General features: G+C 37.2%; 2 protein-coding genes and 1 long non-coding RNA gene across 3 annotated transcripts in view; 2 read left to right on the forward strand and 1 right to left on the reverse strand.

The window, feature by feature from the left end:
* Positions 1 to 511: 511 nt before the first annotated feature.
* faim2b (Fas apoptotic inhibitory molecule 2b) lies at positions 512 to 10,280 on the forward strand. The gene is made up of 13 exons (XM_082156606.1): positions 512 to 588; positions 2,406 to 2,724; positions 3,737 to 3,800; positions 3,881 to 3,957; positions 4,048 to 4,112; positions 4,698 to 4,751; positions 4,861 to 4,911; positions 5,002 to 5,041; positions 5,542 to 5,579; positions 5,686 to 5,773; positions 5,949 to 6,044; positions 8,821 to 8,874; positions 8,978 to 10,280. The coding sequence occupies exons 2-13, from the start codon at positions 2,710 to 2,712 to the stop codon at positions 9,125 to 9,127; spliced, it is 792 nt and encodes a 263-aa protein (XP_082012732.1). The 5' UTR covers positions 512 to 588; positions 2,406 to 2,709; the 3' UTR covers positions 9,128 to 10,280.
* Positions 10,281 to 10,658: 378 nt separating this feature from the next.
* LOC309488401 lies at positions 10,659 to 13,519 on the forward strand. Its single transcript, XR_014202121.1, has 2 exons — positions 10,659 to 11,253; positions 12,475 to 13,519. It is a non-coding gene; the product is annotated as an uncharacterized lncRNA (long non-coding RNA).
* rbms2a (RNA binding motif, single stranded interacting protein 2a) overlaps positions 12,740 to 21,075 on the reverse strand; it is a 72,272-nt gene continuing 63,936 nt past the window's right edge. Inside the window, exons 12-14 of the mRNA XM_082156528.1 lie at positions 18,994 to 19,071; positions 18,816 to 18,903; positions 12,740 to 17,875 (exon numbers count right to left, since the gene is read on the reverse strand). Coding sequence (XP_082012654.1) covers positions 18,823 to 18,903; positions 18,994 to 19,071 — 159 coding nt within the window. The 3' untranslated portion in view covers positions 12,740 to 17,875; positions 18,816 to 18,822. The remainder of the gene's footprint in view (positions 17,876 to 18,815; positions 18,904 to 18,993; positions 19,072 to 21,075) is intronic.

The following is a 21,075-nucleotide window of genomic DNA, read 5'->3' on the forward strand; positions in this document are numbered from 1 at the left end:
TGTCGATGTGCAATACATATTTTCCAGTTTTTGACTGGAATCATGTTATATATATATATATATATATATATATATATATATATATATATATATATATATATATATATATATATATATATATATATATATATATATATATACTGTCCCTATATCAATAAACTGATAAATAAAACAAAAATAAATAAAGTCTTTAAATATGATTTCTAAAAATATATTTGACTGTTTCTTGCAAGCTAAGCAAGTAATGAAACAGAGACTGAACTCATCATACAATTCTATTTTATGTTTGGCTAAAACTAAACATCTGAATAAAATGTTGTTTTTTTTAAGATGACATCAATGAGTTAATTTTTTTAAATCTTAAGGCGAGCAAACAATAAAATATTATTATTATTATATATTATATCACAATTAGTATTACTGCACATATTTGCAGCTTACAGTCTTTCTTTTTTTAGGAAAACATGCGAAAATAATGTTGTTCATAGCGCCAGCATGTCCTACACCAACTTCCTGTTTCAACCGGAAATGTTTGAACACATGGAGGGGAAAAACCTGCGCTAGTTAAACCATGTTATGTGGACTCTGGTAAGTTATTACAAGAAAAGTTATGATTATTGGACAGAAACCAGGCCATAATAAACTAGTGATGGGAAGTTCGGATCATTTTACTGACTCTCTTGTTCGATCTCGTTCATCAAAATGAACGAATCTTTTTTCGAGTCAGTTCGTTCATTTAAGGGGCTTTAAATGTTATACTTTTAACAGGCAAATTCCCTGAACACATCCACCTACACATCTTGATCATATTCTGAATTAAGAAATCATCATAATGCAGTCAAAAATCATTTACAGGGAACATAAACTGAAGAGCGCCCTCTACCGACAAACTAGCACGTTAGCTTAGATGACGTAACTTTCATAAATATTTCTGACATGACTTTGGAAATTACAGTTCTGTAGCTCAGACAACGGCAAGGTCATGGGTTTGAGTCCCAGAAATGTATGAACTGATCAAATCTTTCCCTCCAGCACATATAAATAAACAGCTCTCGTACTATAGTTTGGCCCACTGACAAGCAGGCTTCTAGAAATAAACCCTTAAACCTTTAGCAGTCGTTATAGAAGCAGCTTACTAAAGCATGAAGTCACTGTTTCATGACCCACAACAACCTGACAGACTAAACGTTCCATACTAATAATACTATTGTATAATAACATAACATATAGGCTAACATTGTTGATGTGCTTATGTTCACATATGGCCATATTGATATTGCCTATCTATAATTGCTTTTACGCAGTATATCAATAATATGAATCACAAAACATGAAATGAAACCACTAAATCTAATTATTGTTAGTTTACAATGACTTTATGAATGTCAATTACACGTCTACGAACGAAAATTCGTCTTTGCTTTTATTTTAATGTGACAACTTGCCCCATATATTGTGCATATCCCTCATGACAAGCTGTCCGGCCTCTTCTATTAATCTATCATGGAAATAAACGACTGCCTCTTGATGGACAATCACGTTACAGCACTATATTTATCATATTTAATTTAAAAAAAAAACATGGCCGTTCCACAAGCCTTTTGCGTTCCTTTAGAATATTCGTGAACAATGAAATGAGCAGGGAATTATTGACACTAGCTGTACTGTGTGTATTATTAACTTATTAATATCTCTAACTTGTTGTTATTAGCAAATGTTAACATTTTGAATGAAAAAAAGTTAGTTTTTTACTGTATTTTTCTTTTATTGATATTTTCTTCTATTTAATATTGTTAGGGTATTTTATTATGCTGAAGTTGTCTCCCCAAGTTATGTATCAATCTTATTACAATCATAACTATTTTTTTTAATGAAAATATGTATGAAATACATATTAAATGCATTTCTTTTTTTAACAACAAGAACACATTTATGCAATAACACTAGAGCTCTATAACACAGAGTCAATGCACTGCACACATGATTATCTTCCTCAGTCTTGTTTTCCAGTTCGAATATATCTAAACATTCTTAAATCAATTAACATACATTTACTTGAGAAGCAAAATGACTTCAGATATGAAGTCTTCTTTTATGGAATATTAATCAAAATGAAGTGAGTTCATGCTTAAAAAACAAGGACTAATATCTGCCAATGGAGTCAGAAAAATGCAGATATTTGATCTTATTCTAAGAATAAACTAACTTCATTATGATTTTTCTTTTCTTTTTTCTTTTCAGAAAACCACAATATCAACTCATTTTGCTTCTCAAGTAGCCTAAATGTATCTTGAATTTATAATAATACAAAACAAGACGAGACAAACCCACACCTTTCCAACATTTTCAACTCAAATAATGTCATCTTCACATGTACTTCTGTATCATCATCTTTCTTCTTTCAGGTTTGTCCTACATACATAACATGCTATATAACTCTAAATATAGCACACCTGTTGCATCACATGTCAAAGGAGAAGCCCAAGATCTGTTATGAAGCATGTGTTTTCCCACCCGATCCCATCATGCCTTCCAGTGCTGAGACGTTGCTGGAATGAACTAAAGCCCTGCTGGAGGGATTAGCCTGGATAGATACTATAAATCTCCACACACACACACACACACACACACACACTGACCGACTGAAACTCTCCGCTTTCCTCTGAGAACCACAGCGGATCCTCACATCGGTGGAAAACATCACTGACAATGACACAGAAAAAGGTAAGGTATTGTTTTATCAGTTACTATAGAATAGCAAAACAGAAAAATGGAAAACAGTAGTATAGAACAAACCAGAACAATGGAATAGAATATAACAGAACAATAGAATAGAATAGAATAGAACAGAATAGAATAGAACAGAACAAAACAGAACAATGGAATAGAATATAACAGAACAATAGAATAGAATAGAATAGAATAGAATAGAATAGAATACAACAACATAAGATCAGGTAACATAACATAACAATAGAATAGAATAGAACAGACCAGACCAGAGCAAAACAGAAAAATGGAAAATAATAGTATAGAACAAACCAGAACAATGGAATATAACAGAACAGACCAGAACAAAACAAAACAAAACAGAAAAATGGAATAGAATATAACAGAACAATAGAATAGAATACAACAACATAAGATCAGATAACATAACAATAGAATAGAATACAAATCAGAAGACTTTCTGTAAACCGTGAAAGTAAAGTGAAGATGAATTAATCTACAAGTAATGATGTCTATATAATAAAATAATAATATATATATATATATATATATATAATAAAGTAACATAAATTAATGGTTATAAATGTAATTGACTGAATGGCATTAAAACTGATCAACTGAAGACACCGCGTGCTTTGCTGGCATATTTCCATAAGGAGATTATTACCACTATTTATAGATCAAGATTCTGTCTTTACAGTGACATAATAACATTTACAGTTTTATTCTACTGAAGACTAAAGAATTAAACCGACTGTATTACATATTGCATTCATACACACAATCTAAATGATCTTTTTCATGACACAATATGTCCTGTATTTCATGGTTTCATTTGCACAGGTCAGTTAATCTCTGTATTGGATTATATCCATAAGCTTATAAAACAATAATCAAAGATTAAAGTTTACTCAGAGTATTTTATAATCATTCTCAAAGTGAGTTGAATAATTCAGATTTGGCAGCATGTTATTGGCCTCTATATTACCCCGGTTTGTTTTGACAGATTGCCCCGACGGTCCAGACTGTGGACGGACACATGCCGCCAAGCTACGACGAGGCCAACGCTGGTGCTTATTAAAGCATTCTCACAAATATTGTCAAATACATATTTCTGGTCTTATATATTCATTTATTTTTCCTTTTGCAGGATGTCCTGGTTACTACTACGGTGAAGGAACGTTTTCCTGGGATGACAAATTTATTAGACGAATCTTTATACGAAAGGTGACACTTTAAATATTCAAATGAAATATGTATTGAGGATGATCAAGTCAAAAAGCTTGTAATAAACATGTGTCTTGTTGTTTCTGGCAGGTTTTCTCCATCCTGATGCTGCAGCTCTTCTCAACAGTGGCAGTCATCGCTCTCTTCACGTTCCAGTGAGTCGAGATACTGCACACTGCTCACAGATGGATTATTATTACTGTAAACAAATTCATACTTTTAGTCAGCAAGGACGCATTCAACTTTTAAACGCATTAAAGATTTCCATCGCAGTTTCCACAAAAATATGAAGCAGCACAACTCTTGTCAACATTGATAATCCTTACAAAAAATAAGTATACTTCAAGTTCATTTTAAGTATACTCAAGTAAAGTTCAAGTATATTTTTAAGTTTACCTTATGTAGTAATTATTATATCAATGTACTAGTAGTATACTTGTAAGTGTACTATTCCAATACTTGGGACTAAATTGGCCCACTTTTTTAACAATTCAGCTTTGATCACATGAATAAATTACATTTGAACATATATTCACAGAGAGCACAGTTATTTTAAACTGCAATAATACTTCACAATATTACTGTTTTAACTTGGTGAGTAAACAAGACTTAAACAACGAACAAAGAAAATCTTACCGACCTCAACTTTTGAACAGTGTGTTGTATGAGTTATGTGGAAGCGTATGATAGTAAGTATTGATTTTTGACACTCCTAACCTCTTTTCCTCTGCTTTCCTCAGTGCTCCGGTGAGGATGTACATTCAAACACATCCTATTTTATACTCCATGTCCAAGTATGTAATATCAGTCATTAAAATATGGCCATAAATGCTCTAAAATGCTCCACTTTTAGGTATTACTTTCAGTGATCTTTAACTTCAGCAATATGTGTGTGTTTTGCAGTCTTCTGTTTCTCGTCACATATTTCACATTGATTTGCTGTGGTGATTTGAGGTCAGTTCATGAAACTGAATACACTTATTCTATATGAGAAATAAGCAGGAAAACACATCATAAAATAATCTTATCATTTCTGTATTATAGGAGGCAGTTTCCATGGAATTTTATTCTGCTTACAATCTTTGTGAGTATTTGTTTAAAAATGTCATCAACTTTGACTTTATTATAATTAAATACATCCTAAAATAAATAAATCCCTCACCTCAAATACACTCTTCAAAATAAAAGTCCTTTATTGGCATCAATGGTTCCATGAAGAACCTTCAACATCCATGGAGAACCTTTCAAATGCACCAAAGTTCTTTCGATTATTCAAATGTTCTTCACACTAAGAAAAAGAAAAAGTTGTTTTAAGATCTGAGCGCTGGAAGGTTCTGTGAGGAGCCAGTAATGGTTCTTCTACAGCATCACTGCCAAACTGTCCTCTTGGAACCTTTATTTTTTAGAGTGTAAAGTACAGGTTTGCCTTTTTTCTACAGTAGCCCAAAAATCATTTTAGAGCCATACTTAAAATGTTTGCATTTCATTGCATTACACTGCATTCATATAATTAAATGTTCTATGATTGTTTTCTTCCCCCTTTTTCCCGCTGTCGTTTATTTTGCATGCTTTTGTGAACCAAAGACTCTGAGCATGGCTTGCATGTTGGGTTTTATCTCCAGGTAATGACATATCTGTTACGCGTTTGCATGTTTGCAAACTTGTTTTTCTAAATTCCACAGGATATGTTCAATATCTTCTGACCACACCGGTCGTTTTTTCCTACAGTTTCTACAACACCAAGTCTGTGATCCTGTGCATTGGCATCACTGCCACCGTGCTTCTGTGCGTCACCATCTTCAGCTTTCAGAGCAAGGTGAGCAACCGATGAAAGCATTATTCCAATCATTAATATTACTAAATTTACATTTTTTGTGAACATTGGTGTCTTTTATCATATTGCTTTTATAAAGCAATGTTGCTTTAAAGTACAATAAGTACTAATGTTTATACATGCAAAATACAATAATATGATTTATTTGTCTCTATAGATTGACATCACCTCATACCAAGGTCTTCTCTTCATTCTGGTTATGGTCATGTTTTTCTGTGCTATTGTCATGGGATTCGTGGTTCCCTTTGGCTATGTAAGTAAAAGTCAACTTTAGTAAAACCTCACTGAGCTTCACACTCAACTGAATAAATAGAGTTCAGGACCAGTGTTGGGGAAAGTTACATTTAAATGCAAATGTGTTATATCATTGCATTACTCCCTAAAAAAGTAATTAATTAGGTAACTTAGTTACTCTTTATGTAAAGTAATGCATTACATTACTTTTGCATTACTTTTATCTCAGCTGGCTGAGGCTCGCTCTCGTCCAGGACTTGTGGGGGGTTTTGTACAGAAACGTTTTTTTGTGTTCAACGCAGTAATGCATTCAACAACATAGCCTATATAATATTCACCTTCATTTCCTGACCATACAAAAATCTCAACATTATGGTTTATATTACCGACTGTACAACTGTACAAACCCCTGAAGGTCTTTTTTTGGGACAAATATAGACCTTTCACACCAAGGGCCCTATCATACACCCTGGCCTGTGCAATGCAGCGCCAGGAGCGACGCAAGTGTGTTTAGTTAGATTTTCACGTCCTGCGTCACGTTGTTTAAATAGCAAATGCATTTGCGCGCCCATGGGCTGCTGGTGTGAAAACGAGTGTGTGTTCAGGCGCATTGATGACGCGTTGCTATTTTGAGGAAACTGAAATAAACTGCGCAATATTTTTTTGTTATTTAAAGAGCGCATTAGTAATGTGCGCCTATAGGCGGGTCCACAACGCGCGTACACTTTGTCCCGTAGATGGTCTGCATGGTAGAGAAGCATTCAGTTTTTCTGCTTGCAAATTCCGTCATGTAAATAGCGAATCCGCCATGGCGCGAGCGCAACTGGCTTTTAAAGGGAATGGGAGAAGAGACTCTGATTTTTTTAATTCACGTTACGCCCAAAATATGCCCATTACTCATTAAGAGAATAGAGACAACCCTTTTAGACCATGCTCCAGGAGCGCTGACCATTTTCCCCGTCGTTAAACTAGCAAAAGTGGATTCGGACTCGCACTATTATAACGATCTGAAACACAAGTATCAAACGCAAAATGCAAGTAACTTTGTGGGCGGATCTCGGCACAAATCTAAAATGAATTGGTCTGAAGTAGCTTCATTACTCATAGGTGTGGTTTGGGCGTAACGTGAAATAAACCAATCAGAGCGACATCTCACATTCCCTTTAAGAGCAGGCGTGCTTGTTCCATGGCGGATTGCTATTATAACTGCGGGTTTGCCAGGCGCGCGCCAGGAGCGGTTCACAGCCGAGGAGACCGACGTTCTCGTCAGGGCCGTAAAACACAGAGAAGTGACATTGGGGATGGAGAAACACACCCAAATTAGCTTCGGTTAAACAGGCGTATGATCATTTGGGTAAATGTGTAAGCTAGATTTATGCCTATTTTTTCACATCTTCATGGACACAACAATGATTTTCCTCGTGTGGAATATTTTTCCTTGAAATAATGTATGGTTTGAAAAAATGAAAACTGCTGTATCTGTGTAGATGAGAGAAGCAAAGTGTGTGTGTGTTGTGCACACGCTACATTATGGCCAAGCATGCGCACTTAAAATAGCCTCTGAATAACGCGCCACTGACTTTAGACTAGGTTTCTCCTGGTCTGTGGCAGAATTGTTTTCTGAAACTGTAAAATAGCACCAGGGAACGTTTGCGCCGGAACCGCCACCGGGAGCGCAAGTTCATTCCCTAATTTACCGACGTGCGTCTGTGGAGGGAAAAGCCCGCTGTGCGTCGGGTGCAAAATAGGAATGATACATGCGTCGGTGTACAAAGTCATTTGCGCTGGGTGCAAGATAGGACCCGAAGTGCTCTTAAGCCGTGTGCTTTAGACTATGCACTTAGATCCTTAAAATAGGGCCCCAAAACTGAAATGAATAATCCTCAGGCTGAAGGAAGTGCAAATTCACGCCTGTACAGTAGAGGGCGCCACTCAGACAAACCTTTCAGCTGTGATGTCATTCTGTATTGCAGAAAAATAGAACGCAGAAGAAAGTTCAACACTCTTACTTCAGCAATTAAAAACAAAGAAAAATGAAACACAAATATGATGTTTAACTTAGTCTTTTTTCCTCTAATTGGTTCATCAAAGTTCAGCAGCAAAGTCATTGGTCAATAAAGTGAGATTCAATACATAAAGTATATTTGTGTAATTTAACATATTTAATTATAGGAGGTTCACATAATATTCTGGGTTTGCATTTCTCTGTTTTTATTGATTTTGAGGAATAGTGTTTTTGTTCAAGTGAGAGGAGTAAATGCTCACATTTAGTCTAGATCTACAATAGCCATCATGTTCACACACAACGCCTCTGCAGTTCCTCACGATTATTTCACTCAACAAAAGAGCTCAGTCGATACAAGGGAAAACAAAGTAACTTGTGTTACTTATTTAAAAAAGTAACTAAAATGTGAAAAAAATATTTTGTTGCAAATTTAAAAGTAATGCATAACTTTACTCAACACTGGTTCCCATTCGAGTGCACATGTCTAAGTGACTATATTACGGAGAAGAGAGAGAATTTCAATTCAGTAATTTAAAAAACGTTTAAGCAAAATAATTAAACTGAAAAGTAACTTAGATATTAATGTGCTACATTTATAAAGTAATGCGTTACTTCACTCACTACATCCAGAGAAATGTGTACATAATGCATGTTGATTGTGACGTGTTACAACATTGTTCAGGACTGTATTTTTAGATACTGGCTAATAATACCAGTCCCAATCTGTACAAAACCATTATCTGTCCTAGATTAGATTCTAGTCGCCTTCTAACGGTTTCTCTTTTAAAAGGTGCCCTGGTTACACGCGGTCTATGCCTGCATAGGAGCGGTGGTGTTTACCATGGTGAGAAGCAGATTAGTCAAGAAAGGATTATGGTTTTAAATAATGAGGATTTACTTTGTGATATAATGTGGACTGACCTGAGTCTCTGTCTCTTCTGTCTCAGTTTCTAGCCTTTGATTTGCAGCTTCTGATGGGAAACAAGCAATACTCCATGAGTCCTGAAGAGTATATCTTTGCCACTCTGAGTCTCTATCTGGATGTGGTGTACCTGTTCACGTTCCTGCTGCAGTTGTTTGGTGATGGTCGAGAATGAGCCACGGTTGTGTAGTAATATCCTCCATCACATACACTATTAATCTTCCAAACTTGTTCTGCAAACCCAATGTATGTGGCCTTTTATGTTCCGGTAGGTTTAAGGAAAATCAACACTGTAATAGTGTTTTCTCAGGTAATGTGAATATGTGCTTTGTGTGTTAACTTATTCAAAGGTCAAAATCTAAAATATTTAATATGACTGAGACTGTTTAATTTGAATAAAATTGAAATTAATAATACATACAAATTAAGATAAAAAATGTACATCAAATGTGGGTTTGTATTTTGGCCACAAAAAAATGAAGATAAAGCATTTTGCTACTGGCAGATGATGTTAGTCTGTGTGTGAATAACAGTTTTCACTCGGCTGGTTCAGAAAAATCAAATGCAGAGTTTATATTAAGCTCTATTATTTAATACTGTTTAATCAGTTTTTTGTATAAATGTTGTGTGTCAACAAACTGTGAAAAACAAACAATGACTGAACATAATTTGAAAATGTCATAACCAATTTTGAATGATCACAATTTGTCATTGCATGTCATTTTTCATAATGCATTGTATTTCTGTAACCTTCACACATGTTGTTCTGCATTTGACAGTTCATTCTGGATTGGTTTGTTCGTTTGACTGAATACCCATAATGCACTGCAGCACTTCTGCTTGCATATGACCAATCTGTCTTCAATAAGCACTTTGTATTTTTGTCTATGAATGTAATAAAGTAGATATAAAACTGTGGCATCAGGGAGGCAATGATTTATTTTTGAGCTAATACTAACATAAGTTTGTTGATTAGAGCTTTTTAAGTATTAATACTTAGTGAATTGGCAAGTTGTCTAATGTTGCTAACGGGAATAAGATTACTAGAAAGAACAGAGAAAAGGAGAAGAATGAACACAGTCAGGCACTGATGTTGGACGAGAAGGCCTGGCTCGCAGTCTCCGCTCTCATTCATCCCAAAGCTGTTCTGTCGGGTTGAGGTCAGGACTCTGAGCAGGACAGTCCAGTTCCTCCACACCAAACTCCTCATCCATGTCTTTATGGACCTGCTTTTTGCACTGGTGCGCAGTCATGTTGGAAAATGTCCATACCAAAATGTCTATGTATGCTGAAGCATTAAGAGTTTGTTTCACTGGAACTAAGAGGCCAAGCCCAACCCCTGAAAAACCCCACACCATAACCCCCCCTCCCCCAAACAACCCCACACCATAACCCCCCCCCCTCCACCAAACAACCCCACACCACAACCCCCCCTCCCCCAAACAACCCCACACCATAACCCCCCCTCCCCCAAACAACCCCACACCATAACCCCCCCCCCTCCACCAAACAACCCCACACCACAACCCCCCCTCCCCCAAACAACCCCACACCATAACCCCCCCCTCCCCCAAACAACCCCACACCATAACCCCCCCCCCCCCCCCTCCACCAAACAACCCCACACCACAACCCCCCCTCCCCCAAACAACCCCACACCATAACCCCCCCTCCAGCAAACTTTAGACTTGGCACAATGCAGTCAGGCAAGATCTCCTGGCAAACGCCAAACCCAGACTCGTCTATCGGATTGGCAGACAGAGAAGCGTGATGTAAGGATTGGCTGCAGCTGCTCGGCCATGGAAACCCATTCCATGAAGCTCTACACACTGTTCTTGAGCAAATCTGAAGGCCACACGAAGTTTGGAGGTCTCTAGCTATTGACTCTGCAGAAAGTTGGCAACTTCTGCACATGTTCCTCAGCATGCGCTGACCCCGCTCTGTGGTTTTACGTGGCCTACCACTTCATGGCTGAGTTGCTGTTGTTCCCAATTGCTTCCACTTTGTTATAATACCACTAACAGTTGACCGTGGAATAATTAGTAGTGAAGAAATTTCACGAATGGACTTATTGCACAGGTGGAAACCGATCATGGCACTACGCTTGAATTCACTGAGCTCCTGAGAGTGACCCATTCTTTCACACGTTTGTAGAAGTGTCTGCATGCCTAGTGCTTGAGTTAATACAACTGTGGCCATAGAAGTGATCTGAACACCTGAATTCAGTGATCTGGAGGGGTGTCCCAATACTTTTGGCAATATAGTATATATATGTGTGTGTATATGTGTGTGTATATGTATGTATATACACTCACCTAAAGGATTATTAGGAACACCATACTAATACTGTGTTTGACCCCCTTTCGCCTTCAGAACTGCCTTAATTCTACATGGCATTGATTCAACAAGGTGCTGAAAGCATTCTTTAGAAATGTTGGCCCATATTGATAGGATAGCATCTTGCAGTTGATTGAGATTTTTGGGATGCACATCCAGGGCACGAAGCTCCCGTTCCACCACATCCCAAAGATGCTCTATTGGGTTGAGATCTGGTGACTGTGGGGGCCATTTTAGTACAGTGAACTCATTGTCATGTTCAAGAAACCAATTTGAAATGATTCGAGCTTTGTGACATGATGCATTATCCTGCTGGAAGTAGCCATCAGAGGATGGGTACATGGTGGTCATAAAGGGATGGACATGGTCAGAAACAATGCTCAGGTAGGCCGTGGCATTTAAACGATGCCCAATTGGCACTAAGGGGCCTAAAGTGTGCCAAGAAAACATCCCCCACACCATTACACCACCACCACCAGCCTGCACAGTGGTAACAAGGCATGATGGATCCATGTTCTCATTCTGTTTACGCCAAATTCTGACTCTACCATCTGAATGTCTCAACAGAAATCGAGACTCATCAGACCAGGCAACATTTTTCCAGTCTTCAACTGTCCAATTTTGGTGAGCTCGTGCAAATTGTAGCCTCTTTTTCCTATTTGTAGTGGAGATGAGTGGTACCCGGTGGGGTCTTCTGCTGTTGTAGCCCATCCGCCTCAAGGTTGTGCGTGTTGTGGCTTCACAAATGCTTTGCTGCATACCTCGGTTGTAACGAGTGGTTATTTCAGTCAAAGTTGCTCTTCTATCAGCTTGAATCAGTCGGCCCATTCTCCTCTGACCTCTAGCATCAACAAGGCATTTTCGCCCACAGGACTGCCGCATACTGGATGTTTTTCCCTTTTCACACCATTCTTTGTAAACCCTAGAAATGGTTGTGCGTGAAAATCCCAGTAACTGAGCAGATTGTGAAATACTCAGACTGGCCCGTCTGGCACCAACAACCATGCCACGCTCAAAATTGCTTAAATCACCTTTCTTTCCCATTCTGACATTCAGTTTGGAGTTCAGGAGATTGTCTTGACCAGGACCACACCCCTAAATGCATTGAAGCAACTGCCATGTGATTGGTTGATTAGATAATTGCATTAATGAGAAATTGAACAGGTGTTCCTAATAATCCTTTAGGTGAGTGTATATATATCCACACACACACGTTATATAAACAAAAACGTATGTAAAATGTGATTAATTGATTTGACAGCACTAGTCTATATGTAGTCGAATTTAGACATTGGAAACGTAATTATAAATACATAATTATAAAGTTCAATGAAAATTAAAAGAGCATGTGATTCCTCACAATTTCAAAAAAAAATAAAAAATGAAGCTGATGTTTTGATGTTATTACAGTAGGTGAAAATGCTGTGAATGAATAAAAACCCCAACAAAATACAAACAAGATTTTATTTAAAAAAAGAAATTCAGGAGATCAGTTTTTAAAAAAGTAAAAACAAACAGAAGATGCTTTTTTTTTTTTTTCATTAAAACAACAAAAAAAACAGTAACAGAATATCAGAAACGGTGGCACAGGAAGACACTTTACCGGCTAGAAACTCTGGTTTACATGCAGACAAACCATCAAACTGTTTCTTCAGCTATCTGTACAAAATGTGTGACTGTATAAATAAAGAATATGTTTAAAAAAAGCTGTTCAAGAGACAAGCCATTTGTTCAATAATCACATCACAACCATACCGTATGGCTTTACGACGAGCTGTTTCTGTGGATCTCTAAACCCAAACTCTGAACTGACGCTCTGCTGCCCATGGCTCTGTCTGGTGAACAGCTTCAACACCCCATGTTAGCAGCAATACATTTTGAAACTATGAAATGATCTGTTCAAAACATTAGCAGCTATTCGTTGGAAATCGATGACATTAAATCATGCAAATTGAACTGATTCAGTCTCATCCCAGTTGCTGAGAAAGATATAAGAATTTCGATATGTAATGAATCTGAATTGTTATCATTTCAAAGTTTCAAAACCGTGTTTCATGTTTTGTATTTGTAATGGATGATATGATTTAGCAAGCTTAATAACCAAAAATAAATCCTGTGTTCCTTCATGAGGTGCGTGGTATCACTTGAGAAATATCTTTAGACATAGCGTTGTCAAAACTTAAAACATCAACAGTAAAATCACATTGACAAAGTAGGCAAAGGGTGAGAAGTCAAAGAAATGAGAAAAAAATAAAATAGTGAAAAACACTTGATCATTGCCGTAACCAACTAACTCAAATCTCATCATCTCCATGATCATTCATATGGATTTAGGGCTTTTAAAATATTTCTCAGTAAGAAACGAAAACTAAAGGCATGTTGATTCTGGGTGGCATTGATATCTTTGGTTGCAGGAATGAATCAATTCTTTGGGTGGCCTGAAGATTTCACTGAATCTCAGTAAACTGTAAAAGAGGTATAGATCCATTTCAGTAACACAACGTTCTTTGAATATAATTTCAAACTATCCTAGTAGCTACAAGATGTTTTTATATGTAAAAGAGTCTCTTTATGAAAACCATTGAACAGTTTTCAGATCAAGGTCATGGCTTTAACATTGGTGAAATGTAAAAGCACCGAGAGGAAGAAGTAACAGCTGCATCACGAGCCCTTTAGTGTGATAGAAGCCCTTGTGTTTATATCCTATAGAAGAGCCACACACAAAAGGTACAAGGTACAAAAACAACTCATGTGGAACCATGAGGAAATATACACTCTTTTTTAGATTATCAATGACATCAAAGCTTTCATTTCGGATAGTCAAACTCTTTCAGAAGTGCATCATGATTGACCAGGACAGTAAATTTCAAGTACAACAACAAACTGCACAGAGAAAGACACGAAGAACATGAAAATGTTTTTCATTTGCACACGAACAACTTCCCCAAAAATCCTATGAATCAGGGATTTAGAAAAGAACAGCAACCAACACACACAAGCGGAGGAATCCTCATCATCTAAAGACGAACACTACAGCTAATCTCAGTCGGACGATGGAAACAGCAGCGTGAAGGAAGAGAGCCACTGAAGAACTGCTTCTGTCCTTCTTCATCCTAATCCTAGTTGTTCCTGCTGATCATGTCATGTTTAATCCCAGCACCACAGCGAAGGCTTCTACACACTACCCAAGCCATGATAACACTCGACCTGATGAAGCCTCGCACTGTCCAGAACCAGTGTTGTGGTCTTGTTTTCCAATGAAGATATGAAGAGTTCAGATGCGAAAGCCTCTAAGTGCCATCTGAAATTTTCTTCTTTATCAAGCTCGTATATTTAAGTTCAATAATTTCACTTAAATGGCAATGAAAATGACCTAATAATTGTCATTTAAGTGAAATTACTGAACTTAAATATACAAGCTTGCTAAAAATGATCATTCTAGAAGAAAATTTCAGATCATGACACTTCGAGGCTTTTGCATCTGAACTCTTCATATCTTAAGCCTAAAGACTAAATATATTTACTTGAGAGGCAAAAATGTGTACAAGAGTAAGATTGCTTTCAGAGAATATATCTGGAACCATGTGTATTTTTCTTAGCACTAGTGTTCTACTCAGGGCTTGACATCAACCTCCGCCAACTCTCCGAAAGCGTGTGTTTCAACACTACCAGCCACTTTGCCGGGTTGAATTTTATACTAAATATATACATTTTTCAGCGTTAGTCTTTTAAAAAGGCATCATAAACTAAGTGCAATGTAGTGTTACTGAAATATCTGAAACACTTCCAATACTCATTTTCCACAGAATAGATCCACAATACCAGCTGTTCTCTCTCTCTCTCTCTCTCTCTCTCTCTCATCTCTCCGACAGCGAGTTACACAAACCCGCCTCTCCTCACTCTCGTTTCATTTGCTCCGGATGAATATTGTTGGTGTTACAAGGCTTGAATTTCGGCGTGGGATTGCGCATATCGTGTATAATTTGACTCGTTCCCCCAGGTTTTGCGATCACAGCCAAAGTGTGCACACATAAAGCCGCCTCTCAGTGCTAAACTGAGATCTTTCCGCTGCTTACAGTCAAACACACACACAATAATGTCAAAATGCTGGACTTAGAGAGTATTCACGTAAACACAGTCAGTTATGTTTAAAGTGAACGTAAGCAGTTGAGAAAGAAAACGCATGTGTAACAGTATAATCCGTGTCAGGTCTTAAAGGGACAGCAGCCTAATATTCCTGCTGCCAAATTATGAGAAAATATAAAAAATATCTATATGGCAGTTTTTCCCCATGGTATCGATGTCAAGATTGTGGCCGGTGAAAATGCGGAGTGGCTGGTAACTTTGGAAAACCACTAGTCACAGGGGCTGGTGAACAAAAAAGTGAATGTCAAGCCCTGGTTATAATATATGTTTCGCATAGTAAAAATAAACGTCAAAAAAGGACGACTAAAGAAATTAATATTACACCGTTTTTCTTATACAGTAGGTAGGTTGACTCAATTAGGCCAACAATTTAAGATCACATGACTAGTGATGGGAGAAACAAAGCTATTCTAAACTTTGAATCATCTGAACCAATTGATTCACAACATGATTCACTGGTTTGAATCGCTGGAAACACCACACACTGGTGACCCCTGCTGGTCAGAACCGTGCAAATGCAGCGGAAACTCAGCCAAAACATGCATAAAACTTTTATAAACCAATTGCAAATGTTTTATTGAAAGTATAATCTATTAAATGCAATTCAAAAAACATCGAACACCGTTAAATATTAAGCGCCTCTATAATATGGTGGTCTGTTTTATTACATTTGTTTAAGAACTGGGTTAATCAGACCAATAAGTGACTATTAACTACAATTCTTATTTTAAAATGTCGATATGTATAGAAATTTAGAAACATTTCTAGACAGTTGTGATGTAACGAAGCCTTGTTTACTGAAATCACATGACTTCGGCAGCTTGATAACCAGTTCCGAATCACTGGTCCGAAACAAGTGATTCACAATGGTTTTGAATCTTCACGAAGCCGCGTTTCACCCATCACTACACAAGTCCAAGATGTCCGCCATATCGGCCAGCGCAGCATATATACAACATGAGTTTCCTTTTAGTACGTTTAGGTATTGTGACTTGAAAACGAGACAAAAATACTGAATAAAACTGCATAACAATGAACTTTCCAATGCCTTGATTTTCTTCCCCTGTCATTGTTATTTTGCCCCACTGCATACGTGTTTAATAGATTCACACCAGTAAAACAACATGACAGCGAATCTTTCCTTTGATTCCATATCTGCTTTATGCTCTATTACAGCATGAAGAAAGATTGCTGCTTTATGGCAGTCCTGTATTGAGAAGCTTCATCAAGTCAATATGTTATCATCACTTTTATGAAATATTTGTGATACTAACAAACCACTTAATGTCACTTCCTCTAGACCTTCGTACTGTAAGCCAATAAAAGTAATATTTATGAAACACTATGTACATTACAATGCATATTTCCAACGCTTTTGGAAACCTGAAATATTTGGTGGCAATACATACACCATTTTAGCTAAAGTATGAAGGGAGGAGACAGAAGTTTAACTCTAAAATGATTAATTATACTTTTTTACATTTTCATATTTTAAATAAAAATGAATTGATCCTGAACACGGTAACGTTAGGCACAAACTGTTTCACAGGTAATCATTAGATTTAAAATGCCCCTCATAAAACACATTTCTACAAAAATCTGGTTCGTTTCCATTACTATGTTTAAAAAAGCTTAAACCGCTGAAGCGCATCAAAAATAACCGGATAATCTCACAATGTCAGATATTCTAGCTATTTCTGCATCTAATAGTTCATTTGAACTTGAAAGACAAATCTGTATTGCCTTGGTATGTACCAAAAAAAGATAATTTTTTCAATAAATAATAATTTAATGATTGTCTGATGCTTTCAGAGAAGTGATGATCGAATTAGAGTGATTTTATCACTATTTCTTTATAGATTCTTAAAATGGTACGACATGAAGAAGTGGCTTTAAATGGATTCTTCAGCAGAACATCACACGACACACTCAAAAATAGGACAAAAAATGCACTGTTTGCATCTGTACAAAAATATCTTACTGCTGCGGACTGAAGAAAAACAAAAGAACAAATCGAAAAAAATAAAAGGTTGCATATTTTACAAAAAAAAATTAAAGACATGTTTTTACTTTCTCTTTTCTCATCCTCCCATATTAAAGAATTAGTTCTTAAAAAATAAGAATTTGCCATTACGTGCATAAAAGAACACATTGTGTTTTCCTTAGCCTTTTCTAAATTATCTTTGTTTTTTTATGCTTTTTCTGTTTTGTTATCAAAATAGATGAATGGATAGCTCTTTTGCACAGTCTCCCACTGTTGGCCGAGTGACACCTGAAGAGAGAGGAGTTGAACAAAAGATGAGTGACGTCCTTCTCGGTCTCTGTTCTACAAAAGATACAAGATCCTTTTGTGATCCGTATCCCCTCTGCTACTCTTCCGTCTGTGGAAATCTGCAAATCTCACAGAGAGATTTCCATTGTCCACAGAACTGTAGAGCACCTGCGCGAGAGAGAGAGAGAGAGAGAGAGAGAGAGAGAGAGAGAGAGAGAGAGAGAGAGAGAGAGAGAGAGTAGTGTCTTGTAAAAACTGTAATTCAGATTTGCCAATTTTCTATGAACTCATTGCTAGCATGTTTTAACACATTGTTATGCTTAGCATGTTTTTAGCATGTTTCTAACGTTTTACCAAATTGCTAGCATGGTCCAACACATTTCAAGTATGTTGCTAACATTTAACACATTGCTAGTATGTTGCTAGCATTTTTAACATGTTGTAAGCATGATTTAACATGTTGTTAGTATGTTTCTAGGATGAATTAGCACATTGCTAACATGTTTTAACATGTTGTTAGCATGATTTATCACAATGTTATACATTTTGTTATCATGAATAAGCACTTTGCTAGCATAAATTAACAAGTTAACATGTTTAAAAGTGTTTTGCTATCATGTTTTAACATTGTTAACATGATTTGGCACATAGCTAGCATAAATGGCACATTGTTAACATGTTGCTAGCATGATTTATCATGGTGTTGGAATGTTTCTAACATGAATTAGCACGTTGCTAGAATGTTTTAACATGCTGCCGACATGATTCAGCACATTTCTAGCATGTTTCTAGCATTATTTAACACATTGCTAGAATGTTTTAACGTGTTGCTAGCATGTTTCTAAAATTAATCAGCACATTCCTTACATGTCTTAGCATGTTGCTAGCATGATTTAACACATTTGTAACATGCTTCTATCATGCATTAGCACATTGCTAGCATGATTTACCATGGTGTTGGCATGTCCTAGGCTAGTTGCTAAGCTTTGCTAGTGATAAAAGATAGTTAAATACTCTATAAGAGTATAAAAATATAAGCCGCAGTGCCAAATCGGCCATTTGATAGACAGCATACTGAATGTTTCCCATCTTTTATGTGTTGTATTACCAAAGCTTCATTTGCTGTGCTGATAGGAATAATTAGTGTGTTCCGAAGGCGTCTCCATGGAAACCTGCTGCTGTTGTCCACTGTTTTCCTACATCACACAGAATGAGAATGAATCACATGTAAGTAATGAACCAGTTCATCATGTAAAGTAGTGTGTGATGATGAACGGTTGTCGTACCTCTAATGTAACACTAGAGGGAGGCACTGGGGTGTACTGAGGGATGTACGTTCCTTGCATAGCTGTGTTAGGAATATACTGTAGACAACATAAATAAAACAATGGTTAAAAACTTTCCATTGCATTTTAAAGTGCCCCTATAATGCTATTTTAAAGGTTCCTATTGTTGTTTTGGCGTCTCCTACAACAGGTTTACATGCATCCAAGCTCAAAAAACACTTTAATTTCTTCATAATCTCCACTGGAGCATCAGCTCTATTCTCTCAGTGTCTGAAACAGTTCGATCAAGGATTCAGTCTCTCTAAACCCCGCCTCTCTGAGAGCTGCTCTGCTCTGATTGGTCAGATGACCCAGTCTGTTGTGATTGGTCGACCGTGTCAGAAACCAAACGCTCATTATCATATCTGAATTTCAGCTCCGGATCTTCCTCAGCTCTTGATACTCAGTGATACGAACAGTAACGATGGTGTCGGTTTTACCATATCAATCTCATCAAAGTGGATTTGCTTTGTCAGCAGAAAACAGCGTCTTCTCCACATGAACAACACAAACCAAACTCTTCCAGTCTCAGATAAACTACAGTGTTTGAGGGTCAATGTAGACGTTGTTCACGGCAGCCAATGAAGAACATAGACTGGCATTATGCAAATCTGTTACAAACCTACGCAGATTCAGCAGGAAGTGAGACTGGAGTTACTGACCACTCGTTTCAGTTCAGAATCACTTCTTTCTTTTGAGAGACCAAAACTCCATTTATCTGCACTGATCTGTGAAACTTTACAGATCTTTTACAGTCACAAACAGCTCTATTACACACTCCATGAAAGAGAATATCCGAAAAAACTGAATAGAGGCGCTTTGATAGTAATTAGATTCTAAAACAAAAGGGGCTTTCGCACCGGGTAGCTCTAGGAACTAGCCACCAGAGTGGTTCCCTGAGAACTAAAGGTTCCCATAGGAACATTTTTCTGTATTCGCCGCACTTGTTTTTGTGACTTTTATTTTGACGGCGCTGAGAACGCAAGAACCTGAGCTCACAGCGCTCGCATTCTCCACGTTCATAAGTTCTGCGATCTAATGCTATTATCTGTTTAATAGTCCTGTCTGATACGTTATTAGATAGAACTGTTATACAGAAAGACAGTAATGAAAAGGTATTAGCGTTTGCTGTGTGGTTGATGTCCAGTATCGCTAGCTGAGCAGAAATACATAATCCTGTTTCGCTTGGTCCCCTCAAAGTTGCGATGGATTTTCTCCTGAGCGTAAATGTTAGGAGGTCCATCTATCACTGTTTTCGTAGAGTTCGTTTCTGGAGTAAATATATAGGCTGCTATAATCTGTGTGTTTACACTGCTTTTTTAAAGCTGCAGTCCGTAGTTTTTCCTCTTTGTCGCCATCTCTGTTTGAAATCTGCAATTGCAGTTATTCACGGAATGATCAACTTTACGTGGGTTGTGCCTCGGCATGGCACAGCGCGGATGAAGCCAATGTTTTGAGGAGAACGTGCGTGTCAGTCGGTGTGGATACTGGCATTCGCAATCACAGATTCTACTTTTGGAAGTATGACCAATATTATAATTTTCACTGGAAAATGTCGTCTGAACAAGTAACATCCACTTTTGTTCTGACCAACTGAGGGGAAAAAAGCATTGCAGTAAATCGCGCTGATTAAATATAACGATCGCTTATCATATCACGTCAAACCGTGCAAATTATATGTTTTTAATAATGTATAAATGCATTAACATCAGCATTGCGTGACGTTTTACCGTGATTTAATGCCCTTCCGATATAACTCCGAAGTCTTTCGCGTTTTACAGCGGGTGAATCTCCAGTTGTCACTGGTGATTGTCGTTTGAACCTTTCTGGATTATATCAAGTGCTGTGAGAAAAGGCTATAAATCTCCTCCAGCATCCTCACACTAGCAGACTAGCCGAGACTCTTCTTTATGTGGACAGATGTGACGTAATGACACAAAGACATGCTCGAATGTCCCGCAGAAATCCACCAGTACCACTGGAGTTAAAAACATTTTTACAAGCTTACCGTTTTGAATCGAGCAAAGGCAAGCAGAGAGTTTT

This window comes from Leuciscus leuciscus (assembly GCF_965113295.1).
Source record: "Leuciscus leuciscus genome assembly, chromosome: 23".
NCBI lineage: Eukaryota > Metazoa > Chordata > Actinopteri > Cypriniformes > Leuciscidae > Leuciscus > Leuciscus leuciscus.

Bases quoted from the DNA above. Each gene is read 5' to 3' on its own strand.
- faim2b (XM_082156606.1), top strand. The intron at 4,912-5,001 runs GTCAGTTCATGA...TCTGTATTATAG, and splicing joins ATTTGCTGTGGTGATTTGAG to GAGGCAGTTTCCATGGAATT. The intron at 5,774-5,948 runs GTGAGCAACCGA...TTGTCTCTATAG, and splicing joins TCTTCAGCTTTCAGAGCAAG to ATTGACATCACCTCATACCA.